Raw genomic sequence first — 21,710 nt, 5'->3', positions numbered from 1 at the left:
CTTAAGGTTTGCGTAGCGGCCAAGGAACAGACACCATCAAATCAAATTTCACCCCACATCTTGGAACCAACTTGACCCAGAAGAATATCTAATTCCTCCCATTACCCTAACAAAGACAATTACTGTTCTGATGAAAGGTCACAGACCTGAAGCACTAATACTGTGTCTCCACAAATGCTGCCAGACCTGCTGAGTAGTTTCAAGACGATCTCAAGTTGGCTTGTTTTTAATTCTCTAATGATGTGGGCATCACTAGCTGGCCTAGCATTAGTTTTCCATCCTGAATTTCGCTTGCAATGGAATGGTTTGTTGGGCCATTTCATGGGCAACTAACAGTCAAGCACATTGTTATGGGTCTGGACTCACATTCTGACAAGACAAGGCAAGGATTTTAGATTTCCTTCCTTAAAAAGCATTGGAGAGGAATATTACTGAGAAGTATGGTTTTAATGCTCACCAGGGAGACAACAGACATATGGTTAGCATGATGAGCACACAAGCCTGCTGTCTGATTCCTTCCATACAAGTTATTGATATTCTGAGTGTCAGAGGCTAAACCCGTCAGAATAGCATTTACACAACCTGAGACAGGCAAGGAATTTTGGTTAGCGAGTTGACAAGCCTCGATTAAATTCAGCATCATGTAAAGCAGGTCATGGTCACTTCAGTTACACATTTAATTGGGTAAAATACTGAGGTGCTTCATCATGAGCACACATCTCCACCCCAGAAACAATTCTGCCATAGTACAAGTTTGGGTCCAGCATTAAAAATCGATTTCAAAGGACACAGCATCCTTGAAACTAAGTTGCTACAATACAGCTGGCCAAACTTACATCCATGTTAACGATTTCTGTGCACATGGCAACGGACAACCAGTCTACCTTCATCTGTACACCTATACTCATCAGCAGACCAAAGAACTGAATCATGCACCCCTACTTCCAGCAAAAAGTTGAGTGATGCAGCTGTTCTCATAACTGGAAGCCCCACGTTCTAGAATTGCCACAAGCATTCCTCACATTCAACCTATCTAGTGCATGTATGTCTTTTCAAGGTAGGGTGCTTAAAATTGCACACAATATTTCAAATGTGGTCTCAGTAATGATCTGCACAAGGATATAATAGTTTCCCTCAACCTAGTTAAATTTTATAGATACTTATGACCACAACTTTACAATGACTGGAAACACACAGCTAGCTAATCAAAAATAATTACAGCCAGATCTTTTCCTGATCTCCAAATTCTTATTCCTTTCCCAAGTCCTTGAACATGTTGTCAGCCCCCAATCTATGTCCACCATTTCTACATGTCTGAATGTCCCCAATTTGGCTTCCACTCTTACAATAACACAGAAACAGCCTTAATCAAAGACACAGAAGACATCTTATGTAACCATGTCCATGATGCACAATCCTTCCTTGCTCCAAGATCTTGTTGCAGCCAACACCTCTCTCTTATCATTTAGGTCAATGGGACTACCCTCCCTTGGTTTCATTCTTAACCATCAGAGCATCTCCAGTAAAAGGCTGCTCTTTTCACCTCTGCACTCGCTTGAAATCAATACTTGGTCCCCTGCTCTTCCTTATCTACAGGCTGCTCCTTGGTAACATTGCCAGAAGATGTGGGATCAAATCTCAGAAAATAATTTGTTCAAACCACATGTGACAATTTGTATTATCTACATGCCAAAATGCGAGAATCTATTGGACACATGGCATTTGTTTCCTTCATGTATTTCCTTATCTGCACATCTTCTAAAGAATTAAAATCATCTTAAAACATACTATTCACGATAAGCACACATTAAGAATCCCATTCCTGTCTTCTGACATTTCTACTTCTACTGCCTTCTAATATGCCTTTCAGTTAACCTCAATTGGTTTTAATATAACTCGCAATCCTTACCACTTTTTCTTTTAGAACATTTTAAGTGTTATGGTAATTTCTGATCTTTTAACTATTTTACTTGAGATCGCAAAATTTCAGCATTGCATCCAAGGACATCTTTGTCTTCCAAATCGTTTCAAACAATCTGGAAATAAATTCACTTCTGCTTTTAAACAAACAGTGTAAAACATGCAAGGATGAATCAGTCCTTGAGCAAATATTTTCATTAACTGAGTGCCAGCTAATCAGCATGTTAATGGATCGTCAGAAGAAGTAAACACCCATTTCCCACATAACAGATTAACTTGAACTGGGTCTTCACAACTGAGGGAGAAAAACAATTCCAGAGATAACTGAAATCCAACATCACAACTGAAAATATGAACATGAAATGATTCCTTACCTTTCCTTTCAAGGTATGTAGTTAGGTCTAAAACTTCAGGAAAGCTGATGTAAGAGTTTAGTTTTTTCTTATGACCAGTTTGCCTGCAGAAGTTAAATTTGAGAAATTCAAGCTGAGAATTCAGAAAGAAAATTTTAGAGTTGTGAATTCACCTTGGGCCATGGTACAAGACAAGTGGTATCAGATTGGCTGCCCCTTACACACAGCACCAGATACTCTGCTCCATTTCAGTTAATAGAATTAAATATCAAATAGCAGAAATAATGGGTGGCCAATCTAGTGCCATCAATTCTGCATCGTGACCAGAGACAGATTTCTACCCTGTTACGTCTCATTAAAAAAAGTTAATAGTTTATTAAAAATGCCAACAATTTTTTTGCTGCCTAAGTTATTGGATTTTTAAAAATATTGAAATATAATCTAAAATTTAACAACTCGTTCGTAAAATTTGAATTTCAGTCATGTTATTTTCTGTGCATTAAAGGGAAAGGGTGGTGGAAGCATTTTCAGAATAACTAAAAATGAACTGGATATATTAGAGTAGGAAAAAAAGCTCAGGGTTAAGGGGAAAAACTGGAAGAGTGGTACTAATTGAATAGCTCTTTCAATGAGATGGTATTGGATTGTATGACTTCATTCCACGCTGTAAGATTCTAAAATCCTGAGAGTCGTCACAATAAGCTTGCTGGAGGTCCAGTGCTTAACGATGCAGGTTGCTGGAAGGCAAGAGTCACTGATCGTTCACACCAGCCATTAAAACAAATCACTGGTAGAATCTACAAGTTTCCAATCTGGATGAGGGAATTGATTAAACCTTGAAAGTACCGTATCAAAAGCCAAACCTGCTACCCGGCATTAAGCATTAACCATGCACTTCGTGTAGCAAATAAAATAGATTCTCAAATCAAAGTCAGTGTTGTTAGCTATGTTGAGTAATGAAGATTGTTCCAGAACACTTCGAAAACATGAGAACCACAATTCCTTGGCAAACTACTCAAAACAGGATCAACTGAAATGGTGCTGAATTGTTTTTATTGGTTCTGAATCAGTAAACTGAACTGCCGCTCGCCATATGAAAAATAATCCCAGGTGTACGACCGACACTGAATATAGTTACTGACCAGGTGGTTACTGACTGGGTGCCACTAAATTCCTAAAGCAGCAGTGCCCTGGTGGTTATACAGGAATTTGGCTGACGGTTAATTTTCATTCGATTGTCGAACAAATTCAAAAACACACTGTGCTACTCGACCTTTTCTTTTGAATAAATGCTAAAATGCTACAAATAAATGCTTTTGTAAATTTCTGCCAGTTTAAATAGGCAAAATAATGCAAGCTAATGTTGGATTTTTAATATTGCCCTTTCCATTTCATGATAAATTTAACTTAAGAACTCCTTATGCCAGTTTCTTATAGGATATTTTTAAGTGGGGTAAGTTATCACTTGATAAAAGTCGTATATACCCAAGCTGAACAGATCAGCAATGTCCAAGTTCAAATACTGCTCTGTGCTGATCTTAGTCAAGGCATTTAAAAGGGGTATTGCTATCGGCCTCATTGCTATTGGGCAAGATAATGGGTTAAAAAAATAATCAAGCAACTGCCCCTGGAAGGTGCTTTTTTATTGATGGGTTCTCCATGCCTGGCCATCGTTGGTGACAGAATCAGGCACAATCTCTTATACTCATGTGTTGGAATAGCTGCCTGCACTCACTATCTGAGCTAACACAAGAAGAATTGCTGCTTCAGAATGGGGATGAAGGGTAAACAGCAGCCTCTGGCACAGGACTCCAGCAAGAAGGTGCAGAAAAACCAAGCCAGAATGCTACACAGGGTTCGGACTATGAGAGGAAGAAACGTTCTGTAACATTCATCATTATCCCAACCCATGACGTGATCAATAAATTGTGTGATTTCCACATCTGAGTGTCATAGAGGTTTACAGCATGAAAACAGGCCCTTCAGCCCAACTGGTCCATGCCGCCCAGTTTTTAAACCACTAAGCTAGTCCCAATTGTCCGCATTTGGCCCATATTCCTCTATGTCCATGTAACTGTCTAAATGCATTTTAAGACAAAATTGTACCCACCTCTACTACTACCTTTGGCAGCTTGTTCCAAACACCCACCATCCTTGGTGTGAAAAAATTGCCCCTCTGGACCCTTTTGTATCTCTCCCCTCTCACCTTAAAACTATGCCCTCTAAGAAATCATAGATCATAGAAACCCTACAGTGTAGAAAGAGGCCATTCGGCCCATCGAGTCTACACCGACCATAATCCCACCCAGGCCCTACCCCCATATCCACCCGCTAATCCCTCTAACCTACCCATCTCAAGACACTAAGGGGCAATTTTAGCACAGCCAATCAACCTAACCCGCACATCTTTGGACTGTGGGAGGAAACCGGAGCACCCGGAGGAAACCCACGCAGACACGAGGAGAATGTGCAAACTCCACACAGACAGTGACCCAAGCCGGGAATCGAAGCCAGGTCCCTGGAGCTGTGAAGCAGCAGTGCTAACCACTGTGCTACCATGCCGCTAAGTTTTCGACTCCCCTACCTTTGAGAAAAGATGTTGCCGATCTACTTCATCAATGCCCCTCATTATTTTATAAACCTCTATAAGATCACCTGTAAGCCTCCTACGCTCCGGGGGAAAAAAGTCCCAGTCTATCCAGCCTCTCCTTATAACTCAAACTATCAAGTCCCAGTAGCATCCTAGTAAATCTTTTCCGCACTCTTTCTAGTTTAATAATATCCTTTCTATAATAGGGTGACCAGAACTGCATGGGTTTCCTCCGGGTGTTCCGGTTTCCTCCTACAGTCCGAAAGACGTGCTGGTTAGGTGCATTGGTCATGCTAAATTCTTCCTCAGTGTACCTGAACAGGTACTGGAGTGTGGCGACTGGGGGAGTTTCACAGTAACTTCACTGCAGTGTTGGTGTGAGCCTACTTGTGACACTAATAAATAAACTGGTGTTTTTTTGGTCTGTACAAACAATTATATATGAAGATGGACCGTTTAAGGGGAGGGGACTATGTTAGAAAATTCTTTACACTAGCTAGTGAGTGGATTCAAATGTGCACTTCCAAAAACACACACATCTGTTTCAACTGTGATTGCCACAAATTGTAATACTCATAAGTAATTACCTCCCCCACCCACAAGTGACAAATTAAATATTTATTCTTCAAACAGGCCAATCAGTCCAACTAGCGTTTATGCTCTGCCCAAACCTCCTCCCATCCTTCCTTATCTAACAGCAAACCCCTCTATCCCCTTCTCCCTCATGCTTTTCTAGCTTCTCTTGAAGTGCTTTGATACAATTTGCCAACTCGGTGTGATAGCAAATTCCACATTCTCACCATTCTCTGGGTAAAGATGTTTCTTCTGAATTCCCTATTTGATTTCTATTTAGCTTTGACGTTCTAATCTACTGCTCTGATTAGTTCTGCCGTTCCCAAGTGGAACTATACTGTTAAAACCTTTCATAATTTAAAAGGTCTCCATTAAGACATCCTTCCATTTCATTTTCCTTCCATTTTCTAAAGAAAGAAACCCAGCCAGTTCAACTTCTCTTTTGGGTACAACCTCTCAGTTCTGGTATCATGGTATTTGCATCCTCTCTAGCTGCCTGTAAATCCCTCTCACAATATGGCAATGAGAACTGCACGCAGAGGTCCAGGTGTGATCAACCAAGGATTAATACAATTTTGCTTCTCTGCTTTTCCCTCCAGAAATCCCATAGATCGAGGTGTACAAGTTAGCATTTGAAGCCTCAAAATTCCTTCCAAAAACAAGGGTCAATTTATAGTGCCAAGTACAAAACGTGAGTTGGTTTTGGTCTGTTTGACACACATATTCTACCACAAGCTTGGATATTATACACCATATCAGAGCTCGAAAACGGATTGCACAGGCAATTATATCAAGTAAACAAACATGTTTGTGAAAACAAGCACAAATATTTAATGATGATGCTTTCAGCAAATTGAACATGACTGACCTGTCAAAGACAAACCTCAAAAGTTGTAAATTGAGTGTTCTCGGAAGGCTAAGTAGTTTAATTTTTCTAGTGGCATTCTGTTTGTCCTGACATTCATCACAAAAGTATCTATTATCCCCTTCCAGCTTTTCTTCCTGAAAGAAAATTCAAAATTAGTGCAAGGACCTTAAAAGGGAGCAAAAACATGTAATTTGTTTTTACATGAATTGTTTCTTTTCTAAATAATAAGTGTTACTCATTTTCATTACTTTGTGGGAGACTGTGGAACATTTCCATTCAATCCACAAGTGTGACCTTAAACTACCAGTCGCCTATCATTCTAATTCTCTGTCCCCCATCAGCCTCTCTGTCCTTAGTCTCTGAGCTGTTTCAATGAAGCTCAGAATAAGCATGAAGAATAGCATCCACTTCATATTTTGATGAGACACGTTACAGTCTCTGGGCACAACATGGACGTAATTTCAGATAATAACACAGCTGGATTCTATTATTCCCATTTGCACCTCCTCCTGAACCACCTTTTCTTTTGATACTTGCCCCACAGCTATCCCGTCACCTAGTTCCAACCATCTTCAGCTGCCTCATCAATGGCTTTCCTTCCATCATAAGGTGCGAAGAGGATGTTATCTGAACATTGTACAATGCCCAGCAGCATTTGTGACTCCTCAGATACTGAAGCAATCCCTGTCCAAATGCAACAAGACCTGGACCACATCCAGGCTTGGGCTGAGAAGTGGCAATTAACATTCACACCAAACAAGTGACCATGTCCAAAAAGAGAAATCTAACCCTTGCCCTTGACAGTCAATGGCATTACCAATGCTGAATCTCCCACTATCAACACCACTGACCAAAAACTGAACTGGACTAGTACTATGGCTCCAAGAGTACGTCAGAGGTTAGGAATCCAGTGTGACTAACTCACTTCCTGACTCTCCAAGGCCTGTGCACCATCTACAAGACACAAGTCAGGAGTGTGAAGTAATACTCTCCACTTGCCAGGATGAATCACTGAATCCCTACAGTGCAGAAGAGGTCATTCAGCCCATCGAGGTTGCATCAACTCTGCCAGAGTAACCTACCCACCCTATAGCCGTAACTCTCACATTTCCCATAGCTAATCCATCTTAACCTACACATCTCGAGACACTAAGGGGCAATTTAGCATGGCCAATCCACCCAACCTTCACACCTTTAGACTGTGGGAGGAAACTGAAACATCCGGAGAAAACTCGCGCATACATGGGGAGAATGTGCAAACTCCACACAGACGGTGACCCAAGGCCTGATAAAGAAAGGAAAGATAGGTTATGAAGCTAGGCTAGCTCTAAATATAAAAAATGATAGTAAAAGCTTTTACAAATATATAAAAAGGAATAGAGTGGCAAGAGTGAATGTTGGACCCTTGGAGGACGAGAGGGGGGATTTAATAGTGGGAAATCAGGAAATGGCTGAAACTTTAAATAAGTTTTTTGTGTCGGTCTTCACAGTGGAAGACACAAATAGTTTACCGAATATTAACGATAGAGGGTTGGTAGGAGGAGAGGTACTCAATACAATTAACGTCACCAGGGAGGCAGTGCTTGGTAGACTAATGGGACTGAAGGTGGACAAGTCCCCGGGCCCGGATGGAATGCATCCCAGGGTACAGAAAGAAATGTCAGAGGTAGTAGCGGATGCGTTAGTGGTTATTTATCAAAATTCGTTGGATTCTGGGGTAGTGCCGGCGGATTGGAAAACGGCTAATGTTACGCCGCTGTTTAAAAAAGGAAATAGACAAAAGGCGGGTAACTACAGGCCGGTTAGCTTAACGTCTGTAGTTGGGAAAATGCTGGAATCCATCATTAAAGCAGAAATAGCAGGCCATCTGGATAAGAATGGTTCGATTAAGCAGACGCAGCATGGATTCATGAGGGGAAAGTCGTGCTTGACAAACTTGTTGGATTTTTATGAAGATGTGACTAGTGCGGTTGACGGAGGGTAACCGGTGGATGCGGTGTTTTTGGATTTCCAAAAGGCCTTTGATCAGGTGCCTCACAAAAGGTTGCTGAAGAAGATTGGGTCACACGGAGTTGGGGGTAGGGTGTTAGCGTGGATTGGGGATTGGCTATCTGACAGGAAGCAGAGAGTCGGAATAAATGGGTGCTTTTCTGGTTGGCAGATGGTAACTAGTGGCGTGCCGCAGGGATCGGTACTGGGGCCTCAACTATTTACCATTTATATAGATGATCTGGAGGAGGGGACTGAGTGTAGGGTAACAAAGTTTGCAGACGATACAAAGATAAGTGGAAAAGTGAATCGTGTGGAGGGCCTAGAAGGTCTGCAGAGAGATTTGGACAGGCTGAGTGAGTGGGCGAGGATCTGGCAGATGGAGTATAACGTTGACAAATGCGAGGTTATTCACTTTGGAAGAAATAATAGCAAATTGGATTATTATCTAAATGGAAAGAAATGACAACATGCTGCTGTGCAGAGGGACCTGGGGGTCCTTGTGCATGAGACGCAAAAACCCAGTCTGCAGGTACAACAGGTGATCAAGAAGGCAAATGGGATGTTGGCCTATATCGCAAGGGGGATAGAATATAAAAGCAAAGATGTCTTGCTGCATCTGTACAGGGCATTGGTGAGGCTGCAGCTGGAATACTGTGTGCAGTATTGGTCCCTTTATTTGCGGAAGGATATATTGGCCTTGGAGGGAGTGCAGAGAAGATTCACCAGGTTGATACCAGAGATGAGGGGTGTTGAATCACAGAAACCCTACAGTGCAGAAGGAGGCCATTCGGCCCATCGAGTCTGCACCGACCACAATCCCACCCAGGCCCTACCCCCACATATTTACCCGCTAATCCCACTAACCTACGCATCTCAGGACTCTAAGGGGCAATTTTTAACCTGGCCAATCAACCTAACCCGCACATCTTTGGACTGTGGGAGGAAACCGGAGCACCCGGAGGAAACCCACGCAGACACGAGGAGAATGTGCAAACTCCACACAGACAGTGACCCAAGCCGGGAATCGAACCCGGGACCCTGGAGCTGTGAAGCAGCAGTGCTAACCACTGTGCAACCGTGCCGCCCTGTGATTATGAGGAGAGACTGAGCAGATTGGGTTTGTATTCGTTGGAATTTAGAAGGCTGAGGGGGGGGATCTTATAGAGACCTATAAGATAATGAAGGGGCTGGATAGGATAGAGGTGGAGAGATTCTTTCCACTTAGAAAGGAAACTAGAGCTAGAGGGCACAGCCTCAAAATAAAGGGGGGTCGGTTTAGGACAGAGTTGAGGAGGAACTTCTTCTCTCAGAGGGTGGTGAATCTCTGGAATTCTCTGCCCACTGAAGTGGTGGAGGCTACCTCGTTGAATATGTTTAAATCACGGATAGATGGATTCCTGATCGTAAGGGAATTAGGGGTTATGGGGATCAGGCGGGTAAGTGGAACTGATCCACTTCAGATCAGCCATGATCTTATTGAATGGCGGGGCAGGCCCGAGGGGCTAGATGTTCTTATGAAACCAGGTCCCTGGAGTAGTGAGGTAGCAGTGCTAGCCACTGTGCCACCGTTCACTAACCAGCTGTCCAGCCAGCTGAGCTAACCGACTCCAGCTCCAGTAACACTCAAGAAGCATTACACCATCCAGGACAAAGCAGCCTGCAGGATTGGCATGCCATCTAAACATTTACTCCCTCCACCATCGACACACAGTGGCAGTGCACACTATCTACAAGATGAGGTCACCAAGGCTTATTAGACAGCATCTTCAAATCCATGACCTGTACCATTTTGAGGGACAAGGACAGCAGACACATGGGATCACCACCACCAGGAAGTTCCCCTCCAAGCCACACACCAGCCTGACTTGGAAATATTTCACTGTTCCTTCTTTGTCGCTGGGCCAAAATCCTTGAACTCCCTCCCTCTCACCACTCTGGGTGTACCTACATCACATGGATGCAGTAGTTCACAAAGGCAGCTCACCACCACTTTCTCCAAGGCAATTAGGGATGGGAAATAAATGATGACCTAGCCAGCAACATGCACATCCCATAAATGAATGAATGACAAAGAAATCTGTGATGCTGGGGAGCTCAGGAGGAGGCCATAATAGATCATCCACTCAGCACTTCTGCCTGAAGATGGCTGTAAATGCCCCCTTGCATTTTGCACTGATGTGCTGGGCACCGCATCATTGAGGAGGGGGATATATGAGAAGCCTCCTCCTCCAGTTAGTTGTTTAATTTTCCAACACCTTTCACAACTGGATGTGGCGGGATTGCAGAGCTCAGATCACAGAGCTCTATCACATGCTGCTCGTTTGGCAAACATGTTCCGTGCTCTAGCTTCATCAGGTTGACAGGTATGCCCAGTACTGCTCCCAGCATGCCCTCCTGCACTCCTCATTGAAAGCAGATTGATCCCCGAGCTTGCTGGTTATGGTGGAGTGGAGTATATGTCCGGCCTTGAGGTTACAAGCTGTGGTTGCAGACAATTCTTCTACTGCTGATGGCTATTGAACATTTCCAACTTTTCCAAGTTCTGAAAAGGTCATCAAACCTTAGATGTTAACTTTGTTTCTCTCTCTACAGATGTTGCCTGACCTGCTGAGCATTCTTGCTTCGATTTCGGATTTCCAGCATTTGCAGTATTCTGTTTTTGGGAGATTTTCTATGCTTCAATTTTTTGAAAGAAGCAGGCTTTCCATTCTAAAGAAATACAATAGCAAACACTTTCCACAATACCACAGAACCTGGCTGCTGTGAACAGATTATTTACTATGGTTGAAGCGTGAGGCAGAATGTATTGAATGGATCACCCTTCAACAAAATACTGATCAAGTCGATTCTACAAGGATCTCTGTGGGACCTCAACATGTTTTTCTTTCCGGAAGGGTAGGGGGTTCTAGTTCAGTTGGGCATCATGGTTGGTGGAAGCTTGGAGGGCCGAAGGGCCTGTTCCTGTGCTGTAATTTTCTTTGTTCTTTGAATAAACTTCCAGGCTTGAAAAGCAGCTGAATGCACCTTGCATTATGCAACAAGGGCATTTTCCTGGGATGGCAGGATTGAGGAGCGACTGAGTTGGTTAGGAGCGAATTCACTGGAGTTTAGAAGAATGAGGTGGGGATCTCATAGAAACACTAGAAAATTCTGACAGGACTAGACAGGGTAGATGCAAGAAGGGTGTTCCCGATGGTGACCACCCTCTCTCCGAGGTGGTGTCAAGTGACTCCTCCAGTTCCTCACTGGAACCAGAAGTCATGTTCTGAGGATACAGGCTGCTTAGGGCAGAGATGAGAATTTACTTCACCCAGAGTGTGTGGAATTCGCTGGCACAGAAAGTAGTTGAAGCCAAAACATTTTATGTTTTCAAGAAGCAGTTAGATACTGCAATTGGGACGAATTAAAGGATATGGGAGGAAGGCTGGATCAGGTTATTGAGTTGGATGATCAGCCATGATCATAATTAATGGCAGAGCAGGCTCGAAGGGCTGAATGGCCTTCTCCTGTTCCTATTTCTAGGCTTCTTGGGGGAAGATATCTGAAAGATATGTCCCACTGGAGCATCAACTGAGATTCAGGGAGACAATGCAGCAGTCACAGATGGATGGCAAATCCAGGGAATGTAAAATGTGAGGGGGGGTGTGGGGCAGAAGAGGGAGGGGGGAGGGAGGGGGGGGGATACAGTTTGGTGGGGGGGTTTGGATTGGAGGAGGTGACCAAAAGGAATTTAAATAGATGATGAAAATTTTGAATTTAAATGAGGCATGGGGGAATTGGGGGTCAACACAAGTCAGTGGCGTAGAATGATAGGTAGAATGGGACCAGCAGAATTTTGAATTAGCTGAAGGTTACACAGAGTGCAGAATGGGATGTTTGCCAAGAGTACATTGGGGCAGTCGAAGCCAGAGATTTCTTCATGGGTACAATTATTTATAAGCCCATTTCTAACCAGTTCTTTTCTTCCTATCCTTTGGCACAGTTTTTTTTGAATTTGAAATTTTGAATTCTTTGGCAGGGAACTTTTCCAGAAACTTTCTGGAAATCCACAACTATATCCAAAGGAATGCCACTCTCCATACTATTGAAGCCAAGGAGGGGGTCAGACTTGCCCCATGTATCCATTTATGCAAATTGAAAACAAAAAGCAACTATAAATTGCTCAAAATTTCTCAAGGTAAAGGGAACAAATTTAGGGGCGAGGAATGTTGTAGATTTCATTAATTCCTTTCATATATGCATTCTTGGAAGAGCTTTTTTCATTGTTGCCCCAATTTACAGTAGCAGTTGCACTGGCAAAAAAGCCAAAATGAATGGGAGGTATCAGGCATAGGTTTGGAGGGCCGAAGGGCCTGTTTCCTGTGCTGTACTGTTCTTTGTATCCATCCTAAAGCTGCTTAGATATCAAGCGTGCATTGATCACCAAACAGGGGCCTGGACTCGGTCCTATATCTTGCACATCAGAAGATTATTGCCATTTACCAATTGCACTTTGGCAAACATTTCTTCTGCTCCCCTCGCCACTGCCACAGACCTGACTAAAGTTTTTTGGAATTAGAAAATACAAAGCATATTTACTTGCGAAATATGTTCATGATCATGAAGTCTGCTCATCCATGTGCAAATATAAATATACACAATACCTCACCATCCTGAATCAGAATTTGCTGTGATTTCTAATCCTAAATGAGGTATTAAATCCATAATGCAAGCTGTGTTTCAAACCATTTCTGATAATGTTTGATACAAGATGAAAGAATTTCCATGAGCAACATATGCACAAGTTAAGCTTATATGAAGATTAATGTAACGAGAGCAAAGAACTATGCCACCTTACAGCTGCTCCTCCATTTAATAAGATCATGGCTGAACTTCCTATTTCGACTCCAGCTGACAGCCCACCCCCTCAAATCCCACTATTCCTTTAGTGCCCGGATATCTATCAAGGGAATAGACACAACAGCACCTATGACTCTCTGGGGGTAGAGAATTCCCAACAATTCACAACACTAAGGTGAAGAAATTTCTCCTCAACTCAATCCTAAATAACCGATCTTTAGTCTGAGACTACAACCTGCAGTTTCTGGTCTACTGAACCAGAATAGCGAGCCTCTTAGCATCTACCCTTTTAAGCCCTCTAAGAATTCTATACATTTCAATTAGATCACCTCTCATTCTTTTCAATCACAGAGGACATGGGTTCATTCTATTCAATCTCTTCTCCTAAACAGCCCTTCCAGCCCAGGAATCAATTTAGTGAACTTTCATTGCACTACTTCTAAGGCAACATCAGTCCTTAAATAAAACGGCCAAAACTGCACACAACGCTCCAGGTGTGGTCTCAGAATCACAATTGGCCCATTGTGTCTGCACTAGCTCTCCAAGTGAGCATCTAGTGCTTTTTTTTGGCTTCTCCCCGTGACCCTGTTATTCTGCCTTTTCAGATAACAGTCTAATTCCCTTTTGAATGGTTTTCCTTCACTGGTTTTTAAAATCCTCCTAACCCCCACTACTTCTTTCTCCATTGTAAGTCTGTTCTTTTAATCTATTATCCTGAACTTTTCATTTTCTAGTTGCTTTTATTCCTCAAGGGAATCTATGTTTGCCAAGAACTGTGAATTATTTATTTAAATCCTTTCCATTTCTTGCCTACGGTCATATATTTTTACCCAATTTCTCAACCTACTGCAGCTAACATGCCCCTCATACCTCTGGAATTGGTTTTGATCAATTTCAGACTTAACTACATTACTCTCAAACTTCATAATCTATTAATTATATCATAATCACCCTTCCTTAAAAAATCCTTTATTAAAATTTCACTAATTAACAGTCACGTTATGCGATACTAGGCCTTAAATAGCCTGTCCTCTAGATGGTTCCTTGAACTGTTCTATAAAACTATCTCAAGCGCATTCCATGAACTTGGTTTCTAAGCTCCATCTACAAATTGGGTTTGTCCAAGATCAAAATGCTCCAGGATTAGTGCATTCCCTTGTAATATACTCTTAACTCCCTGCTTTACAATATCAGTTAGTGTTATTATAGCTCCCTTCAATAACCTCCCACCTGTCTGCTCCAGGGTAAATGAAAAAATGATACCACTTTTGATTGGGGGGGAAAAAGCTGTGAAATGTGTGAAATTCAGCAGGGCCCACGAATTATTTCTGTATTATGTGGGTCAGTATTGTGGGTGAAAAAATATTCCCATTGAGTACGAGTCACAGGGCCTTGTATCCCTATTACTAAATGCCAAGGTACCTTCAGAAATTCATCAATGCAATCTGTCAGTTGCTTGTGTCCTTGGATATTTAACTCCAGCTCATAAAACCGGGATAACAGCTTAGACTCCCGCCCGCATTGATTACACCTGAAATTAAAGAGAGATATTCCTAATTTAGTGGAGACTAAACAAAAATCTGTTTCGAAAATATAACAGCATTGTATAAATCATTGTTCAACAAGTGGAACTCGTCTTCTATATTAGGTGCACTTGGGATACAAGATGTTAAATCAAACAGCCACCAGAGTCCCATCTGGATCATCCAAGAACTTTATTCATTTCAAATAGCTGAACATTTGGTCAAATGCCTCTTCCCATCACAGAATTGCTAACAATTACTTTTTCACTAATTCTGCTTTGTCACAAATTAGCAAAAAATTAGATAGAAAGTCAGGTTTCATTGTTTTATTTAATTTTAATGTCCTTAATGTCAACAAGAATCTATGTTTAATTGGTTTGCACAATTATTGAGAAGCTGTCAATCCGGGTGCATAATATATACAACAGCATCATAATTACATGTACAGGTCATTTTCATCACTTTGCATAAAGGTAGACAGATTCAAGATCTAGTGACTTGACAGTGACCAGTGACAATCTTATCTGAAAGGTATTGGACAGAAAACCGAAAAGCACTGAAATACATTCAGCAAAATAAAACTTGCATTTATAAAGCACTTTTAACGTGGTAAGACCTGAGGACTTCACAGGGGCATAATAGACAAAAACTGACACTGGGCCAAAGTGGGAGGAAGTCACTGGGACAGACGGCCAACAATGTGGCTTTTGAGGAGCACTTTAAATAGGATGGAGGGATTTAGGGGAATGAGTTTCAATGTTTAGGATCTGAACAGCTGAGGGCGAAGGGAGTAGGATGTGTAATGGGAAGGATGATGTTTCAGCTGCAGAAGGACTCAGGCAGAAGCAGAGATGGACAATAATTACGGCAAAATAGTCAGTCTTGGCGACGGAGAGGATCTGGAGTTTGAAACTCAGCTCAGGTTCAAAAGGGATAGCAGTTACAGACAGTCTGGTTCAACTCGACAACGGCCAAATTCAAAGCAAAACACTGCGAATGCAGACCTGAAATAAAAACAGGAAGTGCTGGAAAAGCTCAGCAGGGTCAGGCAGCACCTGTGGAGACAGAGAGAGAGTTGAGTCCAATATGACTCTTCATGAGTGAATTGGAGGCGAGGGAACAGAGATTGTGGCGTTGCCGATAAACAACGGGCCTGATTTTCCTCCCAAATCTGAGTACACCCACTTCAGCGAGAGATAAACTTATTACAAGCGCATAAAATGTCAAAGCTAGCAGTCCCCTTCACAGCTGTGTAGACAAGCCCCATCAAACCCAAATCCATTAGTGTCTTGGAGCTCAGGCAGCAATTCATAATGAGGTCATTTTGCCAAACAGATATCTGGATAGGTGTTCAGTCTGCTTTGTTGATGCAGTTGCCGGCGACAGAGGGTGGGGCCCTCTAATGGCCTCGGCACCAGCCCTTCTCCATTGGCAACGATCCCGACGTCATCCCACACCCTACTCTCAAAGACCAAAATTCTGGTGAACTGCTGGCTTTCCGAAGTCAGGATTGCAATGCTGGGAAATGCTCGACTCTTGTTTCCCGAACCAAAGACAAAAATTCAGCTCAATGACTTGGTTGATCCAACACTTAACTGGAGGAAATTTCTGCTCATCCAATACTGGGTATCAGAGGGAAAGCCAAGCATCAAAGGATCAATATTTTTATGAAAACAGTCTCAAATCTAGTTTGGTTTATCATGAGTTTTGGTGATAATCAGTTAACCGATGTTGGTTGAGATTTTTCCAACAGTTTGAGTCAAACAAAATTATCCCTTTTGTCATTTCATCCCCCCGATTCTACCTTCAAAGATCTTCCCTTTTGTTCTCTCCCTCTTCCCACCGCCCTCCCACCTTTCTCTGCCTTCACACTTGTTTAAAATCAATGTCACCTCTTAACATTTGATTTGATTTATTATTGTCACGTATTAACATAGTGAAAAGTATTGTTTCTGTGCGCTATACAGACAAAACATACCGTACATAGAGAAAGAAACCAGAGAGTGCAGAATGTGGTGTTACAGTCATAGCTAGGGTGTAGAGAAAGATCAACTTAGTGCAAGGTAGGTCCATTCAAAAGTCTGACAGCAGCAGGGAAGTAGTTGTTCTTGAGTCGGTTGGTACGTGACCTCAGACTTTTGTATCTTTTTCCCGAAGGAAGGAGGTGGAAGAGAGAATGTCCGGGGTGCATGAGGTCCTTAATTATGCTGGCTGCTTTGCCGAGGCAGCAGGAAGTGTAGACCGAGTCAGTGGATGGGAGGCTGGTTTGCGTGATGGACTGGGCTACATGCACGACCTTTTGTAATTCCTTGCGGTCTTGGGCAGAGCAGGAACCATACCAAGCTGTGATACAACCAGAAAGAATGCTTTCTATGGTGCATCTGTAAAAGGTGGTGAGAGTCGTAGCTGACATGCCAAATTTCCTTAGTCTTCTGAGAAAGTAGAGGCGTTGGTGGGCTTTCTTAACTATAGTGTCGGCATGGGGAGACCAGGACAGGTTGTTGGTGATCTGGACACCTAAAAACTTGAAGCCCTCAACCCTTTCTACGTCGTCCCTGTTGATGTAGGCAGGGGCATGTTCTCCTTTGCGCTTCCTGAAGTCGATGACAATCTCCTTCGTTTTGTTGACATTGAGGGAGAGATTATTGTTGCCACACCAGTTCACCAGATTCTCTGTCTCATCATTGTTGGAGATCCGACCCGCTGCAGTGGTGTCGTCAGCAAACTTGAAAATCAAGTTGGAGGGGAATTTGGCCGGCCGCACAGTCATAGGTGTATAAGGAGTATAGTAAGGGGCTGAGAACACGCCTTGTGGGGCACCGGTGTAGAGGATGATTGTTGAGGGAGGTGTTATTGCCTATCCTTACTGATTGTGGTCTGAGAATTAGGAAGTTCAGGATCCAGTCGCAGAAATTTTGTCCAGTTCTGACAAAATTTATTTGACCTGAAATATTGCTTCTCTCTCCACAGGTGCAAGCTGACAGAGCTTGGGCACAAAAATCAAAGCCAACACTCCAGTTTAGTGAAGTGCTCCACTACCAGAGGGGCCATTTTTCAGATGAGACATTAAATCAAGGCCCCATCTGCCCTCTCAGGTGGACCCCAGGGCACTATTTAGAAGCAGCACAGTGGAGTTAAGCCTGACAGCTTGACTGATATTTATCCCTCAATCAGCATCACAAATACAAATCATGGTTTCTATTATATATTTAAGTGGTTCCATGATTGCTTTAAGAGCTGATCATATGATTTGATGCTGATGTCATTGGCGCTACTGTTTATCACAGAATCCCTACAGTGGAGAAGGAGCCCATTCAGCCCATTGAGTCTGCACCCTCTCTGAAAGAGCATCTTACCCAGGCCCACACCCCTCACCCTATTCCTGTAACTGTGCATTTACCACTGCTAATCCACCTAAGCCACGCAATTTTGCACACTAAGGGACAATTTAGCATGGCCAATCCACCTAACCTGCACACCTTTGGACTGTAGAAGGAAACCAATGCACCCGGAGGACATATATGCAGACACGGGGAGAATTTGCAAACTCCACACAGACAGTGTGTATAGTGCACAAGAAACAATACTTTTCACTGTATACTAATGCATGTGACAATAATAAATCAAACCAAAATCAAAGACAGTCAACCAAGGCTGGAATTGAACCCAGGTTTCTGGCGATGTGAGGCAGCAGTGATAACCGCTGTGCCACCATTTTGTACTCTGTACAGGCAACAGCTCCTTCAATAAACCCCGTTGCTATTTTGAATCTACGTGTGCAAACCACATCTTTTTTCCTTTTGTGTAAAATTTACAACCTCTAACATAGTTAGGACATTACAGGCTCTGAGAACTTGTCAAATGAAAATTGGCTGTCACATTTCCTAGATCATTGACTACATATACTTCATTAGCTGTAAAATGCTTTGGGATGTCCTGGGGATTGGGAAAGGTTTTTTAAAAAAAAATAACTTTTATTCAGCAGCTCCTATTTTTAATTACAGGATTTTCATTGCTCTTATGTAAAAGTCCATTTAGTCTGAAGTTAATGCCTTATAAATTACTAGAGGATAGATTAAAAATTGCTCAAATGAAATTCTTTATCACAGCGAGAAGCAGAGCTCCAACTTGCCTCGGTAGACCAATGTATTCTAAAACTGGAATCAGGAATTGCATTGTGAAAATGAGTTTCTTTGTGGGCTGATATTACAGACAGTTGATCTAGTCTTAGTTTTTGATTTGATTTATTATTGTCACATGTATTAACATAGTAGTGAAAAGTATTGTTTCTTACGTGCTATACAGACAAAACATACCGTTCATAGAGAAGGAAACGAGAGAGTGCAGAATGTAGTATTACAGTCATAGCTAGGGTGTAGCAAAAGAGCAACTTAATGCAAGGTAGGTCCATTCAAAAGTCTGACAGCAGCAGGGAAGAAGCTGTTCTTGAGTCGGTTGGTACGTGACCTCAGACTTTTGTCTTTTTCCTGAAGGAAGAAGGTGGAAGAGAGAATGTCCGGGGTTTTGTCAATGGTTTTGAGAGGAAATTAACAGTCTGTTGTTGGGGGGAGGAGGTAACGAAGAGGAGCAGGATGGGGAAGGATACATCAGTTCCTGCAATCAGAACCTAAAATCAGTAAGGTTGCTTGGACTTATTTTAAGTGTTAACCAGTTTCTGCTCTCAGCCAGGTTTCCAGGGCAGAAAATTAATAGGCTGCATGAATTCATAACTTATCGAACTTGAAATAACAGCTTTGCTGATTGCCTAACTGTGAAGAAAGGCTTAATCTTAAGAATTCAGCTGTTGGGAAGCACTGCAGCTTGTACAGAAGAGCTTGGGGAGCAGGCCCAGTGATGGCTACTGCTTAAGCCTGCGATAAAAACAGCAACGGATCCATTCACAGTGCTTATCAGAATGCAAGTTTCAGTTCATAGAAGATACATGTCTGCTCATGGCAACTGGCTTTTCACAATGGCTCTGAATTAGCAGTGTTTGGATTATACCTGAATTATAATCACAGTGCATCTTTTAGTTTAGGTTATTGCCAATGGTCTCTCTAAGCTGTGTGATCATGCAGAGCCTGAATGCCCTCGCATAGGCCATGCACAAACCACTCCTATTAAGTTGCTGCACAACCACATTTAAAAGGTTCATGCACCTAAAGGAATCAGCCACACACAAATTCAAGATCATCATCCCAATGTATGTTTATGTATGGCTTGAATGACTGAATCCAGATCAGTCTAAATAAACCTGATGCATTTCTTCACAAGATAAAGGATTTATTCAGCACCTGACTAAATAAGCTTCACAAAATACCAATGATTACAGTACATAAGCCATTTAACAAGTGTAAACATTTCATTGTAATTGAAAGCGCTCTGATTATGAGACTACGAACACAATAACTATTCACACACAAGTCTCCCGATCTCAGTGGTGATGGGAGGAAGCCATCATGAAAATTCAGCATTATAGTCCCAATGGAAAAATCTTTGGGATTACAGTTAGCCGGCTGCCCCTGTGCACCTACAAGAAAATTACAAAATAGTATGAAACCTGGATAAAAATTTATTACAATGAGAGGCAACTAATAAAAATGAGATTTCCAGGCAAAACATTCAAGAAAAATAAGTAACTTGCATTTATATACCACCTTTCACGACTTTAGGGCACCCCAAGGCAGATCACAGCCAATGAAACATTTCTGAAGCGTAATCAATGTTGTAGTTTAGAGAAACAACAACAAATTTGCATTCAGAAAACTTCCATAAAGCAGCATCAAGATGAATGACCAGCCTGCCTTAGTGATGTTGATTGGGGATAAACACTGGCTCAGAAACCAGAAAACTCCCTCACTTCATAGAATCCCTACAGTGCAGAAGGAGGCCATTCGGCTCATCGAGTCTGCACCAACCACAATCCCACCCAGGCCCTATTCCCGTAACCCCACACATTTATCCTGCTAAACCCCCTGACACTAGGGTCAATTTAGCATGGCCAATCAACCTAACCCGCACATCTTTGGACTGTGGGAGGAAATCGGAGCACCCGGAGGAAACCCACGCAGACACAAGGAGAATGTGCAAACTCCACGCAGACAGTGACCGGGGGGGGGGGGGGGGCGGGCAGGGCATCAAAGTAAAACTACAACAATTGAAAGACTGAGCTGACACCACGTCCTTCAGACTGGCTTTAGAGCTGCGGCAGTTTCACTCACAGTAGCTCCGACTGCTACTTCTGACCTTTGGGTAACCTCACTGAAAACCAAGTTGACCACACAACTGAAGAGCAACCTCGACAATGGGGGTTGGAAACTGCCATTTGACTCTTTATAGACCAGTTTTTCAAGAAAACAAAAAATGTCCTGTCAGAACTTCCGGTTACTAGAACATGATAGTGCCGGATAACATGAAGTTTACTGTATACCCATTTCAGAAAGCTGACGTGGTCTGAGTTTAACATCCAAGGTAAAGACAGCACCTCCGACAGTATAGTGCTCCCTCAGTGATGTACTGAACTATCAGTATAGATTGCTTGTGGAAATCTCTCGAATGTGGATGGAACTCATGACTCACTGACTCAAAAATGAGAATCGTTCTGTCAAGGCTGACTCCTTAGTAAATTGTTGCTTTGATTTGCATGCTTGACATTGTTCATCGAGTCAGAAGGACGAGCTTTATAACAATAGACACCTCATCAACAGAATGAATTGCACAATTGTGATGGGAAGCAACACAGGTTTAGATGAAGTAATATAGATCCCCCATGACATTTACCCTAGTTGATAATGCCAGTTCTGTATCTTTTTAAAAATTTATTATTTTCATGGGATGTGGGCCAGCATTTGTTGCCCATCTTTAACTGCCCTTGAACTGAGTGGCTTGCTAGGCTATTTCAGAGAGGTAAAGTCAACCACATTGCTGTGGGCCAGATTGGATAATGCATGTAGGAGTTGCATGTAGGCCAGATTGGGTAATGACGGCAGATTCCCTTCCCTAAAGGACATGAATGAACCAAAGGGGTTTTCACGACAATCTGTGATAGTTTC

General features: G+C 42.5%; 1 protein-coding gene across 1 annotated transcript in view; it reads right to left on the bottom strand.

Annotated features, from left to right (window-relative positions):
• Window positions 1-21,710, bottom strand: part of usp48 (ubiquitin specific peptidase 48) — a 142,347-nt gene that overhangs the window by 75,460 nt on the left and 45,177 nt on the right. Inside the window, exons 6-8 of the mRNA XM_078239187.1 lie at window positions 14,558-14,666; window positions 6,305-6,438; window positions 2,295-2,377 (exon numbers count right to left, since the gene is read on the bottom strand). Coding sequence (XP_078095313.1) covers window positions 2,295-2,377; window positions 6,305-6,438; window positions 14,558-14,666 — 326 coding nt within the window. The remainder of the gene's footprint in view (window positions 1-2,294; window positions 2,378-6,304; window positions 6,439-14,557; window positions 14,667-21,710) is intronic.

The sequence above is a fragment of the Mustelus asterias genome, chromosome 22 (genome assembly GCF_964213995.1).
Source record: "Mustelus asterias chromosome 22, sMusAst1.hap1.1, whole genome shotgun sequence".
NCBI lineage: Eukaryota > Metazoa > Chordata > Chondrichthyes > Carcharhiniformes > Triakidae > Mustelus > Mustelus asterias.
Note: the sequence above shows the minus strand (reverse complement) of the source record. Positions and strands in the feature narration are given on the sequence as shown.